General features: G+C 43.6%; 1 protein-coding gene across 1 annotated transcript in view; it reads left to right on the top strand.

Moving 5' to 3' along the window:
* LOC128431296 (interleukin-1 receptor accessory protein-like 1) overlaps positions 1–19814 on the top strand; it is a 218618-nt gene that overhangs the window by 64779 nt on the left and 134025 nt on the right. Inside the window, exon 3 of the mRNA XM_053417577.1 lies at positions 12533–12812. Within this exon, the coding sequence (XP_053273552.1) occupies positions 12533–12812 (280 nt within the window). The remainder of the gene's footprint in view (positions 1–12532; positions 12813–19814) is intronic.

The following is a 19814-nucleotide window of genomic DNA, read 5'->3' as shown; positions in this document are numbered from 1 at the left end:
TAAGGCCAATTTATGCTTCTCCGTTTTGATGGACACGGACAGATAGGACCGCCTTCTTTGCCGTGGAACCTCCTCTCCGGGCTCCATGGAGAGCTTTTCGTGCAGCTCTGATTTTTCTAACTACACATTGGCATGGCGGAGAGCCTACGGATAGCCCTTGGCTGTGATTGGTCCGCTAACGACAGTATTTCAGAACGACATAATTTCCGGACCTCAAACTTCCTGTTTCATTTCCTACATCACAAAAAACCCAAACACAACTACGATTCTACGGTTAATGTGAAAAGTGTGTTAAGCCAGCGGAGTTGTCCGGCTGACGGTGGCTGGTTAGAGCCCTAACGGCATGTGTGTACTGTCACGACTTTAATTCCACAGCTATCATGACACTGTTTGTCAAACACCGACAGGTTAGAAGCAAACACCTGAAAGCTAGCTGCCTCCGTGTAGCTTCAAGCTGTTGAATTAGCAACGCAGTTCGGAAACAAGACCGGGGAACCGCTACTCGATAAGAAACGATAACATAAGCATTATGACCCGCTGGGTGCCACTTTATTTTATTGAGTTGCCATTGTAGACTGTGTGTGTGAAAAGCCGGGAGCAGGTAAATAATGAACGTGGACTTCTTCTGAGAACTCATGAGGTAGGCTTCTCTAAGCTCGTCTTCCGTTGCGCCACCTACTGTTCTGGCGCCCAATTGTTTTCAGCAATGGAGAACTATAAATCAAAAAGTGTCCCTCCGATTCGTCCATCCTTCCGTAACGGACTCGGAGAAGCATACATTGGCCTTAACTTGTAGCATCCCTATGGTGGAAACATTGTTATGCAGCCCCCCTCAGGCTGTGAGACCATGCTGTCACATCCTTAAAAAGTTGAATGAGAGCGACAGACATGCTGGTAGAGCTGAGTCCCAAAATAGTCATTCTGGTGCAAGAGTATGAAAGACAGGGGCGGTTGTGCACGTTCAGGAAACATCTCCCCCCAGCTGTCCTCACCTCCCAATGTCACCGGCTGAACATTGTCCCAGAGAAAAGTGCTGCGGCACCTCATATTGTCTCGTTTGTAATTGAATTGTAGCTGGAGGTAGGTTGGTAATCAGTGTACAGCAGGTAGTTTTCGCTCCAGTGTTTGACAGTAATGTCCTCTAATGGGAAGCTCTGGCTCTCCTCTTGTTCCAGACCACTAGCTTTCCCTGTATCCCTGGCTGCCAGTGTATATATGTGTGTGTGGGTGTGTGTGTAGCGTGCACAGTGTGTGATGTGCATTATTGTGTGTTATTTTTCCTGAGTCCTACCTAACTTCTCAATTCCTTTCAATATTCCAGATATTTAAGATGTATAGATATTTGACCTTCAAGACATTTCTATCAAGAATTGGAGTGACTGTCCACTTCCTGCAGAATTATTGGCAATTGCCTCATGTGATTTACAACCCAGACGCCCTTACTTCCGGGGCTATTGGGGACGTCAGTGTTCTTGCTGATCTACGGCTTGAATCATTTCTCTATCATAATTTCCTTCCTCCGTCTTTGAACTTCTGGCGTAACCTTCCCTCACCCTCCCACTTACTTTTTCTGCACAAGAGTTGAATAGCTTGCAGATAGAGGAGGAGACGGAGCACAAAGGGGGGGGGGGGGAGGGAGGGGGGAGACGATGTTCTGATAGTTAACAGTGTGGGAAAAACCGAGAGACAAAACAATAAGGTCAGAGTTACCGTATGAGAGCCGACACCATCAGGACGCCGCCTCGCCGCTCGCTTTGTTACATATTCTCTCCATCTTATCGTCTCACAAACGGCTGACACAGAGGCTGACTCGACGCCGCTCTCTCTCTCTCTCTCTCTCTCTCTCTCTCTCTCTCTCTCTCTATCTTGGCGCGTTCTATTTCTTCGCCGACGCTCATTTCGCGGGGGCATCGGAGCACAGCGCCCAAGCGGTGTGTCGGTGTCTGTGGTGGACCGGGTCTGAGTCACCGGCTTAGCGTATACCCACACCACCATGATGCAGCGTGCAATAACAGGCGGACGGGGCTGCCAGTGGAGGCAACGCAGAGTGTGAGGCCCACTCTCTGTTCAGCGTGTGTGTTTTGTACCTGTGTGGGTGTGCAGGGGGGGGGGGGGGGGGGGGGGGGGAGTCCACACTCTTGTCCTGTGTGTGCAGTCATGTCTGCAATGCAGCACTTTCTTTTTTCCCCCCAGGAGTCAGTATTGTTTATGTTGTGTGTCTCGATGCCTCCCAAAGCTGTTTGTTAGATGAGAGGATTACTGGCACGGCGGGGGAACTGGAGGATGATTTTCTGATTATATAGTACTCTCTCTGGATGAGACACAGCAGCCATAACGGGAACACTTTAACATCTACTCCCTGTCGAATGTCCCCCCCTGAAATACACACAAACTGGGAGCAAATATACAGATACTAATCGTGTTCATTGTGTTGGACAATGATGGGTTGTTGGGAATAAGAGGGAAAACAGGCTTCATTTCCTATGTAGATACAAATTTTGAAGTTTGGCAGTTTGTCTAGAGCCAACTTTTTCTTTGGGACAACAGAAGTAACCATATTTTGAAACGTGGTGGGAGGAGCCTGACTCAGAGCTCAAGATTAAGATTAAGATACATTTATTTATTCATTTATCCCAAACACATGCACAGACATGCAAAGGCATACTCATGCAATGGAAGGGAAATGTAACCTCTGCTTTTGACCCATCTGGTGCAGGACACACAGAGCAGTGAGCGACCACGTACGGCGCACGGGGAGCAGATGTTGGGGGAGTAAGGTGCCTTGCTCAGGGGCACTAGACAGGGTAGGGAGAATCCTCTTGGATTTTTGGAGAGATCAATCCAGGTTCGTCTTTTTGTTTTTTCTCCGTGGAGTCGAACCAGAGACCTTTCCTGCCCATAGTCCAAGTTTCTGCCACGAGTCCACCGCCTCTCCACCTCAAGGACACTGCACAGCCACCTTTTCCTGCGACCTGCACCAATTGGGTTAGGGTTAGGGGTAGAGTACTAGCTCTCAGTCACATAGCATACCGTGCTTTATAGTTTATTTTACTATTAATGGGACCACTATGTACAGCATTTACTCTCTGCTGTATTGAACAAACTTGAAACTAGTGATTGGAACCACAAACTCAAACACTTGATGACTGACTTCATAAATCAAGTGAGACATAGGGTTATTTTCTAATAGATGTCTTCGAAATACAGACTTGGAGTCTCCCCCTGCAGGTCATCAGAGAGAATATAGGGTTTTGGCACTTTTGTTTCTTTTGCGTCACTTTCAGGACCAGGAGTCTTCATCGATATTTATACTGTCAACAGTTCCACCTAATGAGTTTGAAGTTTATTCAATTTGAGCAGCGTTCGAAGGCTACATCTAAGCTAATAGTCAGAGGTTTGGCCTGATGGATCATGCATCAACAGCCACTATAACATATAAATCAAGAATTCACCAAAATAAATACAATTCCTTTAATCAAACACATTCAAAGTCTTCAGTACAAATAGAATGAGTCTGGACAAACATGGGTAGTGACTGCTACTTGACTTATTGGCAGATGCATTCAATCGCAGGCGGTACTCCTACTTTCACTTACCATCTTTTGCTGTTGCCAGTTCACATAACAGGGACTCCGCCAATAATCATCCGATGCGATCAAAGCTCGAGATGATAAAACGCCGCACACAATTTGAAGACAATATCAGAGAAAAACATTTACAGCACCGTGAAGTTGAATTCATTTTAAAAATGATAAAAATGGATGATGGGTATCTGCCGTGGCCGAATGGGTGTGGACATGCGCTGCCCTTATAAAATGTGGCAGGAAGAAGGAACAGCTTGTGCTCTACCTGAATAATTTCTGCCAAAGTAATCTCACCAGCCTGTGTGTGTGTCTGTCTGTGTGTGTGTGTGTGTGTTGAATTTTACCCTGTACCTCTTTTCTTATTCTCTTCCCGGCGACACTCCACCCTGGCGATGTCGCCTTTTCCTATCAGCTACCTCTGTGCTTCCTGTCCCCGTCAGCATTTAACCCATGATTGGAGACAGCAGGCTCTGCTCCCTCTGAAGGCCGTGTCCAATCAGGGGAGCCGGATCCGATACAGACGGGGGAAGCCAGCAAGATTGCGGGCAATGTTTATTTTGCGATAGGAAGAATAACTGATTCTTTTTTTTTTTTCAATCACATATGAGTATTTGCATATAAATGACAGCCCAGTGGTTGTCGAGGAAGAGGGGGAGTTGGGGAGAGAGAGAAAGAGAGACAAACAACAAATGAAGATGAAGTGTCATGAGAGCAAAGTGCAGGCGAGATGGAGAGATGGAGTTGCTTATGAGGAACAGGGAGGAGGATTGGAGGTAAATGTCACTGCCATCATGATATAAGCTGGTTAACCTCATCTATGTTAAAATATTTTTCTAGAAACAGTAAAAAATAGGCTTTTATAGGAGTGTCTTTTCTTTGACTTTAAAGGAATACATAAAAATATTGGGAACTATAGTCATTCACCTATTTTTCAGTGGTGGAATGAGAAGCTCAATACTGTCATCATATCTGTGGGTTACGGGAATACTACGTATTTATGTGTATTGCAATGTAATATCAGTTCTCAGGTACTAATTCATGTATTCAACAAAGTAAATGCTTTTATCTTGTCAGCGAGACGTTGTGTTGCTTTGTTGACTGAAAAACCAGAGTGTGCACAATAACAGCAATTCTAGTAATTTGGTCTATAAAGTGTCATCAGTTAAATGGATGTAATATTACATAATAGGAAGATTCAACATTTAGTTTGTGCACATTGATATCATGGCAATAGACTGTATATAAAGATTCATGATAGACTCCACCCCTAAAGCGAAGCCAAAGTGTGGATCTCCACCTGGGGGCTCACAGCACTACAGCTCTTTATTCCTGCCTCCTCCATGTTAGTGGATGGCACATGGACCAAACCAAGTCTCAGTACATGCCATTGTAGGTAGTTCTCACATCACACCGACATATGTGTTCATTTTCCAGGTCTGTTTGGTTTTAATAAGTCATTCGAAGCTATAGAAATGAAGCAGAGACTGACATATGATTGGTCGGGCGCATTTCTCAAGACTCTGGCTTCAAGATGGCAGCGTTCATGTCTGGCATTATTTTGGCTTCATTTCTGGAAAGTGGGAGGACGTGGAGACACATCCTCCATCTTTATATAAAGGACTAAAGCCTAGAACAATGAAGATATGTTATAAAAAGTAGGTTTTGTTTTAGTAAGAAGAATAAAGAAGTGTGTCAGGCCTGATGGAGACTCGAAGGTGGAGATGTGAATGTTAGTTTCTCCTCTCCAGGGTAGTCGCTCTCCCCCACGTCCCCCGCCCAATGTCAGCTGGGATTAGCTGTGCCCCCCCTGCAGCCCTTACAGCATAATGCTTGGATGGCTTTATTATTTGTGGGAAGTTGCATGTTAGAGCAGTAGTTTCTCTTTCTCTGCATTCATTCTTGCGTCTCCTGCTGTTGCATCGTTTGCCAGAAACAGCCAGTGGAGCACAGTCATTTTGGGTTTGGGTTTAGGTCGGTTGAATTAATGAGCTTCAGAGTTTTTTGGCAAAGGGAATCTTTCTCTCTTTCCACAGAGCCAGACTCGCTGTTTGCCCTTGCCTCCTGTCTTTATGCTAACTTTAAGTTCGGCTAATTACATCCTTATTCCAGCTCCGTACTTAATAGGCATATTTCATCAGATGTGGGACTATTAACATTTCGGCCCCTGCAGTGCCTCTCTGGGTATTTATAGATGACTGTTCGCTAACAGGTGGTTGTAGATTCTGCTTTATGCCGCCATATGGCCCCTAACTCTGGTCCGTTTAGCATTTGCAGTTTCCTTTCTGTTGCAGTGCCACAACACAGCCCTTCATTCTCCCTGCTGCACTTTTGAGAATTGATTATTTTCTGCCCAAGCACAAGCTCCCTACTTGTTTATTGTGTGTAGTTTGTGTTTGTAGTGTGTGTGTGTGTGGTTGTGCATACTTTCACATGCAGAGGGCCGTGGCTGATGTCCTTATTGGCTGATGACTTATTCTCTTCTTCAAGCTCCTGGAGGTACTTCAATCATGTCGGTAATCTCCCCCCGCGCGGCAGCAGCAGAGAGGTTACCTTTCCCACACATCAGAGCAATTTTGCTCTTAATTGAGACCCACTCTGCTGCGGCAGCGTTTTCACAAGGTGGAAAATGGCGGGTCAAGATTTCGAGACATCTTTCTTTCCCCGCGCAGGCCTCCCTCGGCAAAAAAGTGGCTGTGAAGTTGATAAGTTCCTTCAGGGACCCTGGAGCCCGGCCAGCTAAGACAGTACACTTTCTTGAGGGCACGTAAAGGTTGGTGTCGCGTCACCTCGTAGATTGTGTGTGTGGGTCTACAGATGCTTGCGTGTTTATCCAATCAGCCCGGGCCTAATGTATGCACACCTTTCTGATTAAATTACACCGGGGCTTTTATGGAGAAAAATGGTAGTGAACCATCTCCTTGACACTTTGTGGGAGTGTCCGTGGTGACCCGACTCAATCTGCATACGATTACCCCTCAGCGGACCTGTAACCCAATTTATGAGCTGATCACCTCTTTTCCAGGAGGAGCCCGTGCTTGTGCTCATGTGATAGTAAAATCTCCCTGGGACACCATGACATAACATTTGCTAAGCTTTATTGTGGTGCCCTTTAAAACCACAAATGCATCATATTTGTTTTTCCCCGCTTTACTAGCATATTGGTCCCATCTGTGTCGCATGGGTCTCGCAAACAAGATTTATTTTTTTAATATATTTTAGAATATCCTGTCCTACATATCCAATATGCTGGAAATAAGCAATCTGCTTCCTATAAAGCTATACACGTTATAATGTGTATTAAATTCAGAACAACAATTTCTGTGGATAAGTGGAAAATGCCTGAGGGCTGTTCCACAGAGTAATCCTCTTAAGAGTGCGGGTCAAATCAAAACAAGACTTTGGGTTTCTCTTAGAGGAGATGCTTTTCATATTGGTATTTATGAACATGTTTAAAACTTTACACTCATTTGTATATGATTTGTATTTGTGTGTAACCCTCGGTTGACATTTAATATATTAAAAATGAAAACCCTATGCAGCCAATTACCTTTTGTTATCATATTTTCTTCCTTTTATGAATAACATTCTCTTTAAATTGGGTACATGCATAAAACCAGAGGATAAAGACCCTTTTCCAAACGCAATTTCACAAATATGACAAATATAAAAACAAGGCAGGCTTCACAAATGGCCCTCGTGTTTGTTTAATGGCGTGGCGTTAAATCGAGATATGGTTACAGGACCCATTTCGATCTGGTGTCGGGGAACGCGGCTCAATTAAATCCTGACTCACATGCACAGTGACTTGCAAACATTTGCTCTGCCATCATTTGGCGAAAGCTGACAGTTACCATTTACAAATTTTTTCAGCCGACAAACAGAATTGTTGGGACCCAGACACACACACACACACACACACACACACACACACACACACACACACACACACACACACACACACACACACACACACATACTCAGGGAGTTTGTCTGGATTTACCCGTCTCCTCTTTGGCGTACGCTTGATGGTCCCAGTCGCTGAAGTGCTGCCGGAGTTGTTATTATAACTCAGCGGATTGCCCAATTCCCTCACCAATTGTGATCCAGTGGAATGGAAATCTGGTGAGCGGGGGGAAATGTTAATCGGGTTCAATTAGGCTTTGCACCGTGTTTGTTTCCTGCCAACAGATTATGCGGAATCCCCAACCTCCCTTAATGAAATGAACGATAACCCTCCCATCCTTAAAAAAGTCTGACGAAACTGGCAATTCGATGATGGGTGGAAGATAACGGATATTGGCGCCGGCAAGCTCCTCGTGGCGGAATTGGAGATAAACACGGCAAACCCTTTGAAACAGTTGGGCTTCAGTTCACCCTTAAAGGGAAATTAATTTAGCTGTTTTGTTGACGGTTTTATTATTCTCAGTTGAACTGGGAAGAACCAAACCTTGTGCAGTAATTGAATGCCTTAGGGTGGTTGAAGAAGCCTCTTTTAATTCCACTGTGGAAAAGACTCACTGTTATATGTTGCGAATGGTTTCAGCAGTAATCAACCATTCCCCTCTTTATCCCCTATCTTTCCATCGGATGCATATTAATAAGAGTATGCAATTACATTTTGTCATCCATTCGTCCCTACATACAAGTGCATGTCATTTTATGTTTTCCTGACCCTGTTGGAGAATTGTGCACGATATCCTTTACTGGGCTGTAGTAGCACATTTGTACTACATCATCGAAATAGCCCCTTTTGAAGCAGTTCACTCTCCTCTTCCCCCCATCCTGTGAGACGTTCCTCCTCAGTAAGAGTGAATGTGCTAAAAAAAAAAAGGAGTGGACCGAGTGTTTGTTTGCAGTGCTGATGGGAAAGGCAGTGACAGAGCCAGGCTGTCTGATGTTTGGCAGTGATGAATTTGCTTTGTGCCTTTTTTTTTGCTGCTACCAAATCCAGTGTGTGGAGACGAAATGAAAGCCAGTCTGAGGAATTCGTCATGTTATTAAGTGTTTAGCTAGTGGAGTACATTGTTATTATTGGAAGTATAATCACGTTAAATATCTTACGATTGGATTATGCGGCTATTTCTGACTATAGTAACTGTAACAGCTTTACACTGTACACTGTATATATATATATATTAAATGAACACACGTTTAATCTACCATAACTGATTGCAACACCTTTCAGAAAAATATGAATTATCCCTGAATGAATTTAAGTACAACCAGTCGACAACTACAAGATGGAACATTTCAATAACATCACTGCAAGTTATCATGTATCTGCAGGGAAGTGTTGGGCTCCTGCACCACCCATTGAGTACGCATGCATTGCACAGCTGAGACACACACACACACACACAGACAAACAGGTTTTTTCTCACACTCGGCTTCTTCCCAAACTAAAGTTGTTCTTCGTCGGAAGTTGCTGTCACATGACCTTTCTACGCCCTCCTGCTGTTTTTATTAGTCGTGAAAGTAAAACACTCCAGACTCCAAATGAGGACACGCGATTAGAAACCAACTCTGCCGTGCTTGTCCTCACCTTAAGCCTTCAAGTTATTATCGTCCACAAACTAATTAGCAGGTTTCTCGATAAGCGAGGCTAGATCCTTTTGTTGCCATAGTAACCGTTAGACGTAATCACAATGAAAGGATGTGCCGTCGGGCCTCGCGCCGCCTTCACCGGCTTTTTGATTTGCTTAATTCGGTTTCTTGTTATTCACTCTTTGTGCGTTCTGGGTGTTTCATTGAGTTGCTCCTGGGAAGACCCACATAATTGAGACAATAACAAAAAAACAAAAAAAGGCAGTTCAGAAGGTCACGTCAAAGCTTTGCATCTGAACACAATGTTCCAGGTCTCACGAGAAGAAGGAAACGACTCGCTCCTGCTAATTTAGGATCCAGTCGGATTAGAAAAGGTGCTGATCTGACACGTCTGTGAGATGTAGGTAGAATGAGCTGTCAAACCACAGGAGTCATTTGAAGAAAAAAAGAATACCCAGACTCAAAAGCTGCATATTATATATATTTTTGAACCATTTCATAAAAAAGCCTCATTTGTCTTTATCTACTTCATCTACTGAACAGATGTATCAAGTTTCTCGGACATCCCTTGAGCAACCTTATACAGTTATCTATTCAGGTTTCCTATGGTCATGATAAACCAATGAAAAATTAAATCCCCAAAGTTTTGGAAAAGTAATGGAAATTGCTTATATTGGTCAAAATGTGTATGAACCCTGTCTATTGCTGACTGATAAGAACATTTACCACTATTTGCTGACACCTGAAATAAATATTCAAATACAATTTTGATCACTAAAAAGTCTATATTATATTTTTGACAGTGTCAGTTGTATTATTAACAATTAAACAAATGGAAGGCTCTTATTTAAAGCTTCACATTTTTACCGCATTGCATTCTGGTACGTTGAGTCCTCTTTTACAGGACTGTTGGACATTCCCCCTTTTATTTTTAATGGTAACCCCAAATTCAATGACTGCACGATTTTGGTAAATTGGATCTTTTGCAGTTAAACTGTACCTGAGCCGAGTGTCATTATGTCCTCCTCATCTCTCTCTGTTCAAGTGATGCAGAGTGTTCTTACTACACGTCTCTCTTTCCCATCTCTTCTCCAGCACTCAGAGCAGCAACCAACCTTGCAGCACAGCAGCAACACAACACATTTCCATAAATCACAACTTTTGAATTCCCCCGTCGAACACCACTTGTCCGGTTACCCCCCCCCCCCCACGGCAGCCACGTGCACCGAGTCTCGCTGATTGGTTCGCCAAGTCGCCTTCTTTGGTAAATAAAGCGTTTATGGAGGCTCAATTAGTGAAGCCTGTTGAGGCCGCGGCAGCTGTGCTCGCCAGATGCTTTCAAAGGAAGAGGTACGCGGGGAGGTGAAGTGAGAGAAGAAGGACGTCAGACACAGAAAGTAATGGAAAAAAGGAAGGTGAAGCCGTGGGAGAGCTTGTTATTCGATCAGCCGTGAACCCAGATTGGTTTTGAATACAAGAGAGTTTGTCTGCTTGTGTCTCAGAAGGGCACCGACGGATTGGATAGAAGTTTTTTACGATTTACAAAAAGGCTCAGCAGCTTTTATCTAACTTGTAAGATATGCAGCCACGATATCAGCAAAGAGTTTGCTGAGTCGAATTGTCGATGTTGGAAATCTTTCATTGAGAAATGTATAGCCTGATCTCATCCTGGGTAGCAGTCATTTAGGAAGACAGGATAGAGAGTTTAAACGGGATAAATTAAAAGCTACAGTATATAACGTCACAATTTTCCAGGCTGATGAGATGATGATACATAATTATTATGTTATATCTCTTGTCATGTTTTTGTGAGTCATCAGCTTGCTGCATAGGTTAGCATTGTAAATTATTGCAATTTCCCACAAGGAGGCTGGCGGACTAACAGGTGTCTCAATGTCTGTGTTACCAGATCTACGATAATTATAATTTTACTACGATAATTTCAACTTCTGAACGATCAATAATTCAAATGTTATGTATGATATTTCATAATTTGGTGATAACATTGAGAGTTGGGATTATCAATACAAACAAATATGAATCAAACTTGAAAATGTTAACATAGACCAATGCGTCTTTTTTATGTGATTCTCCATCGTCCACCGAGGATTTGCAAGTGGTGCACGAACCAAACGGTTGTTGGTTCGATCCCGGGTTTCTCCGGGTTTGTGTCTAAAGCGCTGAACCCCAACTTACCCCTGTGACGACAGTGTAGATGATGGAAAAAGCTCCGCGTATGAATGTGAGTGTTGGATAGGTGGATAGGTGAATAGTCCATTTACCATTTACCCAAGAATCTGGCTTCATGAAAAAAGGCCTCATCTCAACGGAAACCAATTGAATTCCTATTTCTCTGTGAACGCTTGAAACACAAACGATACCTTTTGTCTTTTCCAACCACTCACCATGTGTGAAGACCTCAATTAGTAACAGTCTGCGCTATTATCTCTTGGTAAGGATTCCATTTCAATTATATATTTGATGTTTCACTTGAATCTTATATACACCTAAAGAAGGAAAAATACATCAGAGAATCCTAACCATCCCTTTGCCTGCTGTGCATGAATAATACAGTTATTTTTCCAATCTATTCGATGTTTTATCGGGAGCACGCATATTCCTCAGCCTTGGCATGTGTGACGGCGCAGTATAAGACAAGCTTCTTTCACCGTTTATTTGATTGAAAAATGTTTAAGGCGTGAATGTGGTCTGATAGCTTCAGGAAATGAACACGAGCAGCTTCTCATTTTTCCCAGGTCAAACGTAAAGTGGCTGCCATCACCGCCATTCAAACGGCTATTGATGGCGCCTTACGCCCAGTTTTATTGGCAGTCGAATCAAAATATGTATGAGACGGTGACACCCGAGTCAAATATAAATGCAGCGTGTGTAGGTGAAGGCAGGGGCAGACGGCGGACAAAAGGCAGGAAGCTACACAAGCGTTGTGTTAACGGTTCATTTAAACGTTTAAAGGGTTTGTTGTGATAGTAAAAACGGCAACGTGTTAACATGTTACGAGGATGCACGCCGGCTCTCGGGCCCTTTTCAAATCAGCTGGGAGCTCGTATGGGCACACTTAGGCAGCTCTTTGTTTCGAGGTGTGTACCGTGCATTTGCAAAAGAGCCTATTTTGGTTTGTGTCGTCTCGTGAAACACACAAAAAAAAGAGACGGAGACATCAATGCTGCACGGAGGGGAGAGAGAGCATCTGTATTGATTGCGATACAAAGACTGCTGGCAAAGCACACGAGGAGACGAGCCGATGCCAGGGTTTGAAATTGGTCTTGTCCTGGTTGTGCACGTTCTCCCTTCCTCTGCTGGGCCTGCAGTGGTGATGCCCACTGGTTTTGCAGAAATCCCACTAACTTCCCTCTTCTTCTTTTTCTTCTCCTTTTGTCTTCCAGAGGAGGGCTGCACGGACTGGTCGGTGGACTACCTGAAATACAAGGTGCTTCTGGGGGAACCTGTACGGATTAAGTGCGCTTTATTCTATGGATATATCCGGGCCAACTACACCCACGCACAGAGCGCCGGGCTCAGCCTGATGTGGTACAAGAGCGCAGGGCACGGGGACTTTGAAGAGCCCATCAGTTTCGATGGCACGAGGATGAGCAAGGAGGAGGACGCCATTTGGTTTCGACCGGCCGAGTTGGACGACGTGGGCTACTACTCCTGCGTGTTAAGGTAATTCCTCTTTCTTCCTCTGCTTTCCTCGATGCTGACAAATAGAAATGGTTGTTCCCAATTCACGAGAAACTCTTGTCGGTCAATTAGTGGGAGTAAATAAGATTGTGGAACTCTCTGGGCATTCGATTTCTGATAAAGTGCAGGAGGAGCATTGGTGCGTAATCCAGGGAGCATCATTTAGCAGTTTGAGGTCCCTCTGCGTGGCCTAATGCGCTAAGTGATGCCTCTATTCTCCTCTGGTGGACAGTTAGCCATTTGGTTCAAGTGGTGAATCCATATCTCTTTGGCCCCTCACAAGTGAAAGAGTGAGGAGTGATATGAAAAAAGAAAGGACAGTAATTTCCTAAATGAAGATTGAGGAAAAATAAAAAGCTACTCCGATAAAATAAAAGTAAGGGACTCTCTTCCTTTTCCACTCGTGTGATGCCGGAGGAATTTGATTTATGAGTTCAGTAATGTGGCACAGTTTCTGGCTTCATCGCTCAGAAGTTTTCATTACCGTGCAGGTAGGCCCTGGCAAGTCGGAAAGAAAAAGGCAAAGCCGCCGTCTCTGAGCCCGCAGCAATTTCCCAGATGGAACTTCGAAGCACATATACTTGAAAAACTAGCAGCGTGACGTGGTTCGAATTAGGGAGACTCCACAAAAACACCCGTATTCCAGTGTGAACAGAAGATTTGGGACAGGTGAATAATGTGCGTTTGAGAAGTCGCATTCAGGCGCCGGGTCTCCTTGTGTTTCTCGGCTCTAAGAGGTTTCGAGTCATTACTATTCAGCACCATTAGCACGCTCCCCCTTCGCGGTGGCAGCCGCCTTGAATAGAAACGGGCAGCACCAATCCCACAATTCTCCATTCAGTCACGTTGGCAGCGTTTCTTTCCCGGAGGTAGACAATCAGTCGGCCCGGAGTTATTGTGTAATCACGCAGAAAGTAGAGCCACGAGATTTGATTTGGACGCGTCGAGTTGCTTTGTCGCCAGTCTCTGCCATTCACAGGCAAATTTAGGGGCAACACTTATTTGCCCATCACGGAGAGAAATAACAGTAGCTGTGAATGGAAAGCACTTTTCCATGGCACAGGATTTCTCTCCGCAGGCATTTCTTTGGACTATTGTTACCTGCAGTTGCTTTGTGCTGCTCCTAAATGTTCTTCACACATGCTTCTCCTGACATTCACATCTTAAAATTTGCCACCCAAAATGGAATATTCACAACATTGACCTTTATCCCCAAAATTGCCAGTGTTGATTAATAATCAGTTCTGCTGATTCTCTGTCTTATTCAAAGTATCCATCACAGCTAGGGGGTTGTTATAGTGGTAAAAACATGTGGGACACTGATTAGCTCTGACACTGCCAGACCTTGTTAAGGTGTTATTTAAAATAAAAAGTGAGCGGAGAAACCAATGAGGAAAAGATTTGAGAAATTAAAGAAACGGCCATCTTAATATCACTAATAAATAAGTTAAAAAATTCTGAATACATGAACTCGTAAGTCTGTTGATTTAGGGATGGGCAGTAAAACAATATAAATAAATATTGTCATGAATGTTTAAGAAATACGATAAGATTAGATGAAACAAAATAAGATATAACTTATTGATCCCCGGGAAAAAATCACATAATTCAACAAACACTAGGTGGACAGGAGAACATATGGAAGGGTAGAATAGGAAATAAATGTTTATGCAAGCTCAGCGAGAAGGTGTAACACACAATTCATTTACCTATTTCCACTTTACACTGAAAATAAATAATTATAGTAGACGTATTTGGTCTTATCGTCAAGCCGAAAACAAAAAAAATCAAACTTTCATTTGTCACGAGGTGTTCACTGTTCAGTTTAACAACAGTTGAGCCGGAAAAAAAAAGCTGAATAATGTGCAGAGTTGCACATTCTTGATTATTTAGTAATAACTTCTTAACCTTGGAGGTAAAGGGCATTTCCCCTCGACTGGCTCATTAGCCGGCTCTTTACAGTGACATACGGTGGCTTTAAAAAGGAACTGCTTAAAAGGCCTGTGAGGATTAGGATACTCTCTCTCTCTCTCTCTGTGTGTGTGTGTTTGTGTGTGTGTGTGTGTGTGTGTGTGTGTGTGCGCGCATCACCTGTTTATTCTGATGCAGTGTTCTGAAGTGCATAGCAATGTATCACAATGGACCACATGGGACTATCAAATTAGAATGATTTAGAGCCCTCTATTAGCATATGCCGTGATTTCTGTTGAGTGGAGTCATAATCGTAAGGACCCGGGCTGTCCGAGTGACTGACAGGACAATGGTTTCCGGGAAACCGACTTCTGATTGCTTCCTCGTACCACACGTCAAGTGGAAACTGAATTTATATCCACTGGAAAAATGTCTTAACAATGCTGAATTGCATCCGTCACATGATGCGCCGCCTCCATGCTGTTCCCCCCTCAGAGATTAAAGAGAGCTCCGGTGAAGCACTCTGGCAGTAATCACACTTGAACCGCAGCGTTTACAGACTGCGCGATTGACCCTAAAGGGCTACCGTATGACATTCGCAACCACATTTCCCTTTTGTCATATCCTTCTATTTCTGCGACTGAGCTTTGATGATGTGTTTTTAAAAATGGCAGCAATTGATTCATCCAATTCTACGATCACATGGAAGCGCGTCGGGCTGTCGACGTGGCTCATTTCCATTCCCAGTCACCGCCGGCAAACACAGGATGGCTCTTCTCTGTTGTTTTAGCAGCGAGGGTCCTGTAGCATATGTTAACATCTCACATTTGGATCAGGCAGCTTGACGGTCCTCACCCTCTAAAAAAGGGACCAAGGGAATTAGAGTGTTCAGCGGTGGAACAAATAAATTACAGCACGGCCATAAATCACCTCTTACTGGTTACGTCTCATACTGGAGCATGTCAAAACCATTCAGCCCCTGTTACTAAGGGCCCCCATGATGTTATGGTTTGAAAGCAGGTGTTGGTACAGGCTGGTTTGTCCAAGAATGCTTACGCCACAGAAGAAGTCATCTCTAACTGAACCTGAAACCACTACCCCACTGGTTCTTCTTCTTTTCTTATTTAAAAAATCAGTTCTGCATAGTGAGGATTAAAGAGAGCCAATGGTTTGATATTATTTCTCACCCTTTACTGAAATAATAGAACATTTACCGCATTATTTATTTCCATTAACAGCATTATATATATAGTTTGGGACTCATACATCTAAGTGTGTCAAGACTAAACCACCATGAGCAACGTGCTGTAAGTGAGACAGTGTCGTGTACACCACCATTTCTTTAGGAGCTCCCACAGCCTCTCCAGATACAGATATCTCTGCCAGTTTTCTGTGACAGGTGTTATTGCATGACTCAGAATTGGACAGTGTGGGCGGAATATTCATAACACGCCCACATCAGCTTCACCAAATCCTGCCAACACACACTGATGCAGCATGTTTTGGGGCGTCATGTAACGAGATGTCATGTGTCTTATTGCTGTGTAAAATACTTTTTTCTCAAATTCATGTTTCCAAGAAATTATAGCAGTCAAACAGAGTCAACTGTAATACACATATGTGTAACCTGGACCTGTGTGTTAATGCAGAGATCCAGCCTCAGCAGCACAATACAGGATATCCTGCAGCTACATATCAGGAGCTTCATCCATCCATCCAGCCACATCAAATAGCAGCAACACATGATTTTGGTGACTTGGACTGTGTCTTGAATGTTGGTCCAGAATAAGCTAGTTCGACTTATTCTGAAACTGCTCCCCTGCTAACTGAAAAACCTTGTTGACAAGAGAGGTCAGATGTGATTGGCCGAACTGGTTTAAGCTCTCAGAAAGATTAAAGTAATTTATATAATTCAGTGACAGGGAGTATCTGAAAATGCGAAACCGTTCTTTTAAACCGGGAACAGAAGAAAAAATGACATTTGAGTGGACACAGATTTGCCCAAACTTGACAGTTGAAGCGTCAAATCTTCGCCTGGAAATCTGGATTTCTGCTGCGTGAGGCAGATGGTAGGGTCACCAGCATGAATACATGGTCCCAGTCTGCTTTGTGTCACCAGTCCAGTCTGCTGGTGGTGGAGATGTCACAATGTGAGGAATGTGTTTCTGGCCCGTTTAATACCAATCAATCATTGTTTCATTAGAACAGCCTGAGTATCGTTGCCGACCACGTGCATCTCTATGGCCACAACTTAAACTCGACCTCTACCAAGGTCAAGTTTCATTCTGGTTTCATGAACAAGTCAGGAGCCCCCCCCCCTCCAGTTATCAGATCTAATCCCAGTATAAAATCTTTGAAACATCTTAAGTTTTGCAAAGTCTGAAAAACACATTTGTTACACATTCAGTTTCAAGTAATTTTCTAATCATGAGGAATGTTCTAAAAACTCTTTGTCATCCTAATCTGTTTCAAGATGATGTAGATGTATCAAGCCACATTGGCACAAACAGTCATTTATTTCCAGATTGGGCGAAATAAGTCGTTAGATCTCGATGGATGATTTTGCAGTTTATGGTGCAGTTCCTCGTTTCTTGCATCGTTTCTTTCTTCCCCATCTCTGTGATGCACACTCTCCTACAAACCAGTGCAAACAAACGTGCACTTTAGTACATGATCCCATGTGTCCATGTGTATACGCTGTGACTTTACACTCCTGGCCCTTCCTGTCTCTCCGACTTTACACGCACATACATCAGGGTGCCTGAACTCCTCACATCTCTGCATATTTGCTCAGCTGCACTTAAGGGTGTCAGAGGGCATCATCCTATGCATGCACGCTCACACACACACACACACACACACACGCACACACACTCGTCGAAATACACAAACACGACATGTCAGCTCTCTGCTCCCCTGAGTCTAGCTGCCACTGACGGGAACTTAATGTGCCTCCAATCTGTATGTGAAAGCAGGCCGACATCAACGCACACATTCGACATTTTGTGCATGGCTTTATTACCGTGCCGCATTCCGCACACTCACACACATCTACATGCATTACGCCCGTGCGACAATGAGCGTGCACGCCACATGCACGCGGGCGGGAGCGGCAGGGAGGAGATGATCAGCGCCATGTGTCAAATCGAGGTCATCAGTCAGCTGTTTCAGATGCTACACCCCCAGGGGCCCTTGTCGTACGCCGAACAGAAACATCTGCAGTGGAGGAGTGTGTCACTTACTATAGAGTGACAGAACACAAATACCTAAACACAAACGGGGCCACCCCGGGTACTTGGAGGATACCGTTCACTCCCAGGTAACCGCTGCCAGTGTCTCTCTGAGCCTATTAGCATTGCAAACTTGCTAATTCCGGTTATTTTTTCACCGCGCTGACAGCAGACACAGCCGAGTAAAAAGCTGGGATGGCTAACAACATGAGAGGGAAAGGGGAAAACCGGGGAGATGCTTGAAATCGGTTCACGCTTAAGGGATGTGACTTGGATTTTAATCCAGAGGAGTAGATAGGGGATATGGGAAAGGAGCAAAAAGCAATGCTGCTGGAGTAGCATTACCTTTGTTCTTATTTGTATTATTCTTTTTTCTTAAGTATGTATCTATCTATTTCCCACAAGTCCTGGGGGTCTTCTTTTTCAGGACTTGCACTTGGACTCTGATAAGTAATTGATGTATTCATTAATTTGCTACATAAATACCGTAACATTATTCAAAGTTGTATATGGGCAGGTACTTTTACCAGGTCAAGTCTGATTTATTTATTGAGCACTTTAAAAACAACAGGAATGAGGATTCAGAGATAATATGAGATTCACTTGATTCACTGTAGAGAAGAGCATATGTGAAAGTATATAAAAGGCAATAAGATAAATCAATGAAATTAAAAGTAAATAACGAGAATATGACCGTTATATATGTGTGGTGGCACAGGATAAAAACAAAAGGGGACATTGAGATAAACATCTACATATCTTTATGAGTATCAGAGTACACAAGCAATAAATAACTAAATCACGCTGAATTAAAAGCAAAATTAAAAAGGTGTCATTAAATATTAGGTTGAAAATTGATACCGTCAGGTCCAGTTAGCTGCCTGAAGAGACGTCCCAAATCATGCACTTAGTTCCCATGGATCTAATTAGATGTTGACAATTTGTGCCCACACCAAAAAATACAAGAATGTAAGACCCAAAATCGAGGCCTGACAAGTCGATCATATGATTTATTGAATGATAAGCTGAAAAAACTGGAAGCAATGTCAAAAAGCACTTGACGTTCACCTCAGTCTTACGAAGTCCAATCACTGCCAGCGCTCTCTGCAGAGTTCAAAGGTCATGCTGCCTTATCTCTCCATCCTCCCTCTCGTCATAATTTAGCAGCTTTGACACCATCACATAAAAGATGTTGACGTTCACGTGGGATTTAGCAGGATTGCCTATAGCAGCGTCCCAGGAGTTTTGAGTGTTGAATGATGTAGATCGATGAAGTACAAACATATTAAGCCCCTCCCTCCTGAGATAGAGTAATATTGGTTTATGCTAGATCCTTCAGGTCTAAACTTAGTTCTAACCACGCTATTATTTTCAGATTCCAACTTTAAGCAAACATTCCAATACATGCATACAAATATTTTAAAGTCTTTCTGACATTTTCTATTTTAATTAACAACATTGCATGTAAATGGCTTTGGTAAATGTCTTTGTATTTATATAGAGCTTTTCTAGTCTTGATGACCACTCAAAGTGCTTTACAGTACAGTTTTACATTCACCCATTCACACACACATTCACACAGTGCATCTATTTGCAGCACTTAGTTATTCTATGGGGGGGCCATTCAGGGTTCAGCATCTTGCCCAAGGACACTTCGGCATGCAGATGGGTCAGACTGGGGATCGAACTGCCGACCTTCAGGTTGGAGGACGGCCACTCTACCCCTCAGCCACAGCCGCCCTGTGATCTGATACAAGCAGGGAAATTGGCAGGCAGTTGCACTGTAGTTAGTCAGTTGCCATGATGTTTCTGAAGTGGCTTTAAATCAACACAACGACCCGTT

Source organism: Pleuronectes platessa, chromosome 24, assembly GCF_947347685.1.
Source record: "Pleuronectes platessa chromosome 24, fPlePla1.1, whole genome shotgun sequence".
NCBI lineage: Eukaryota > Metazoa > Chordata > Actinopteri > Pleuronectiformes > Pleuronectidae > Pleuronectes > Pleuronectes platessa.
This window is presented reverse-complemented; position numbering and strand designations above follow the sequence as displayed.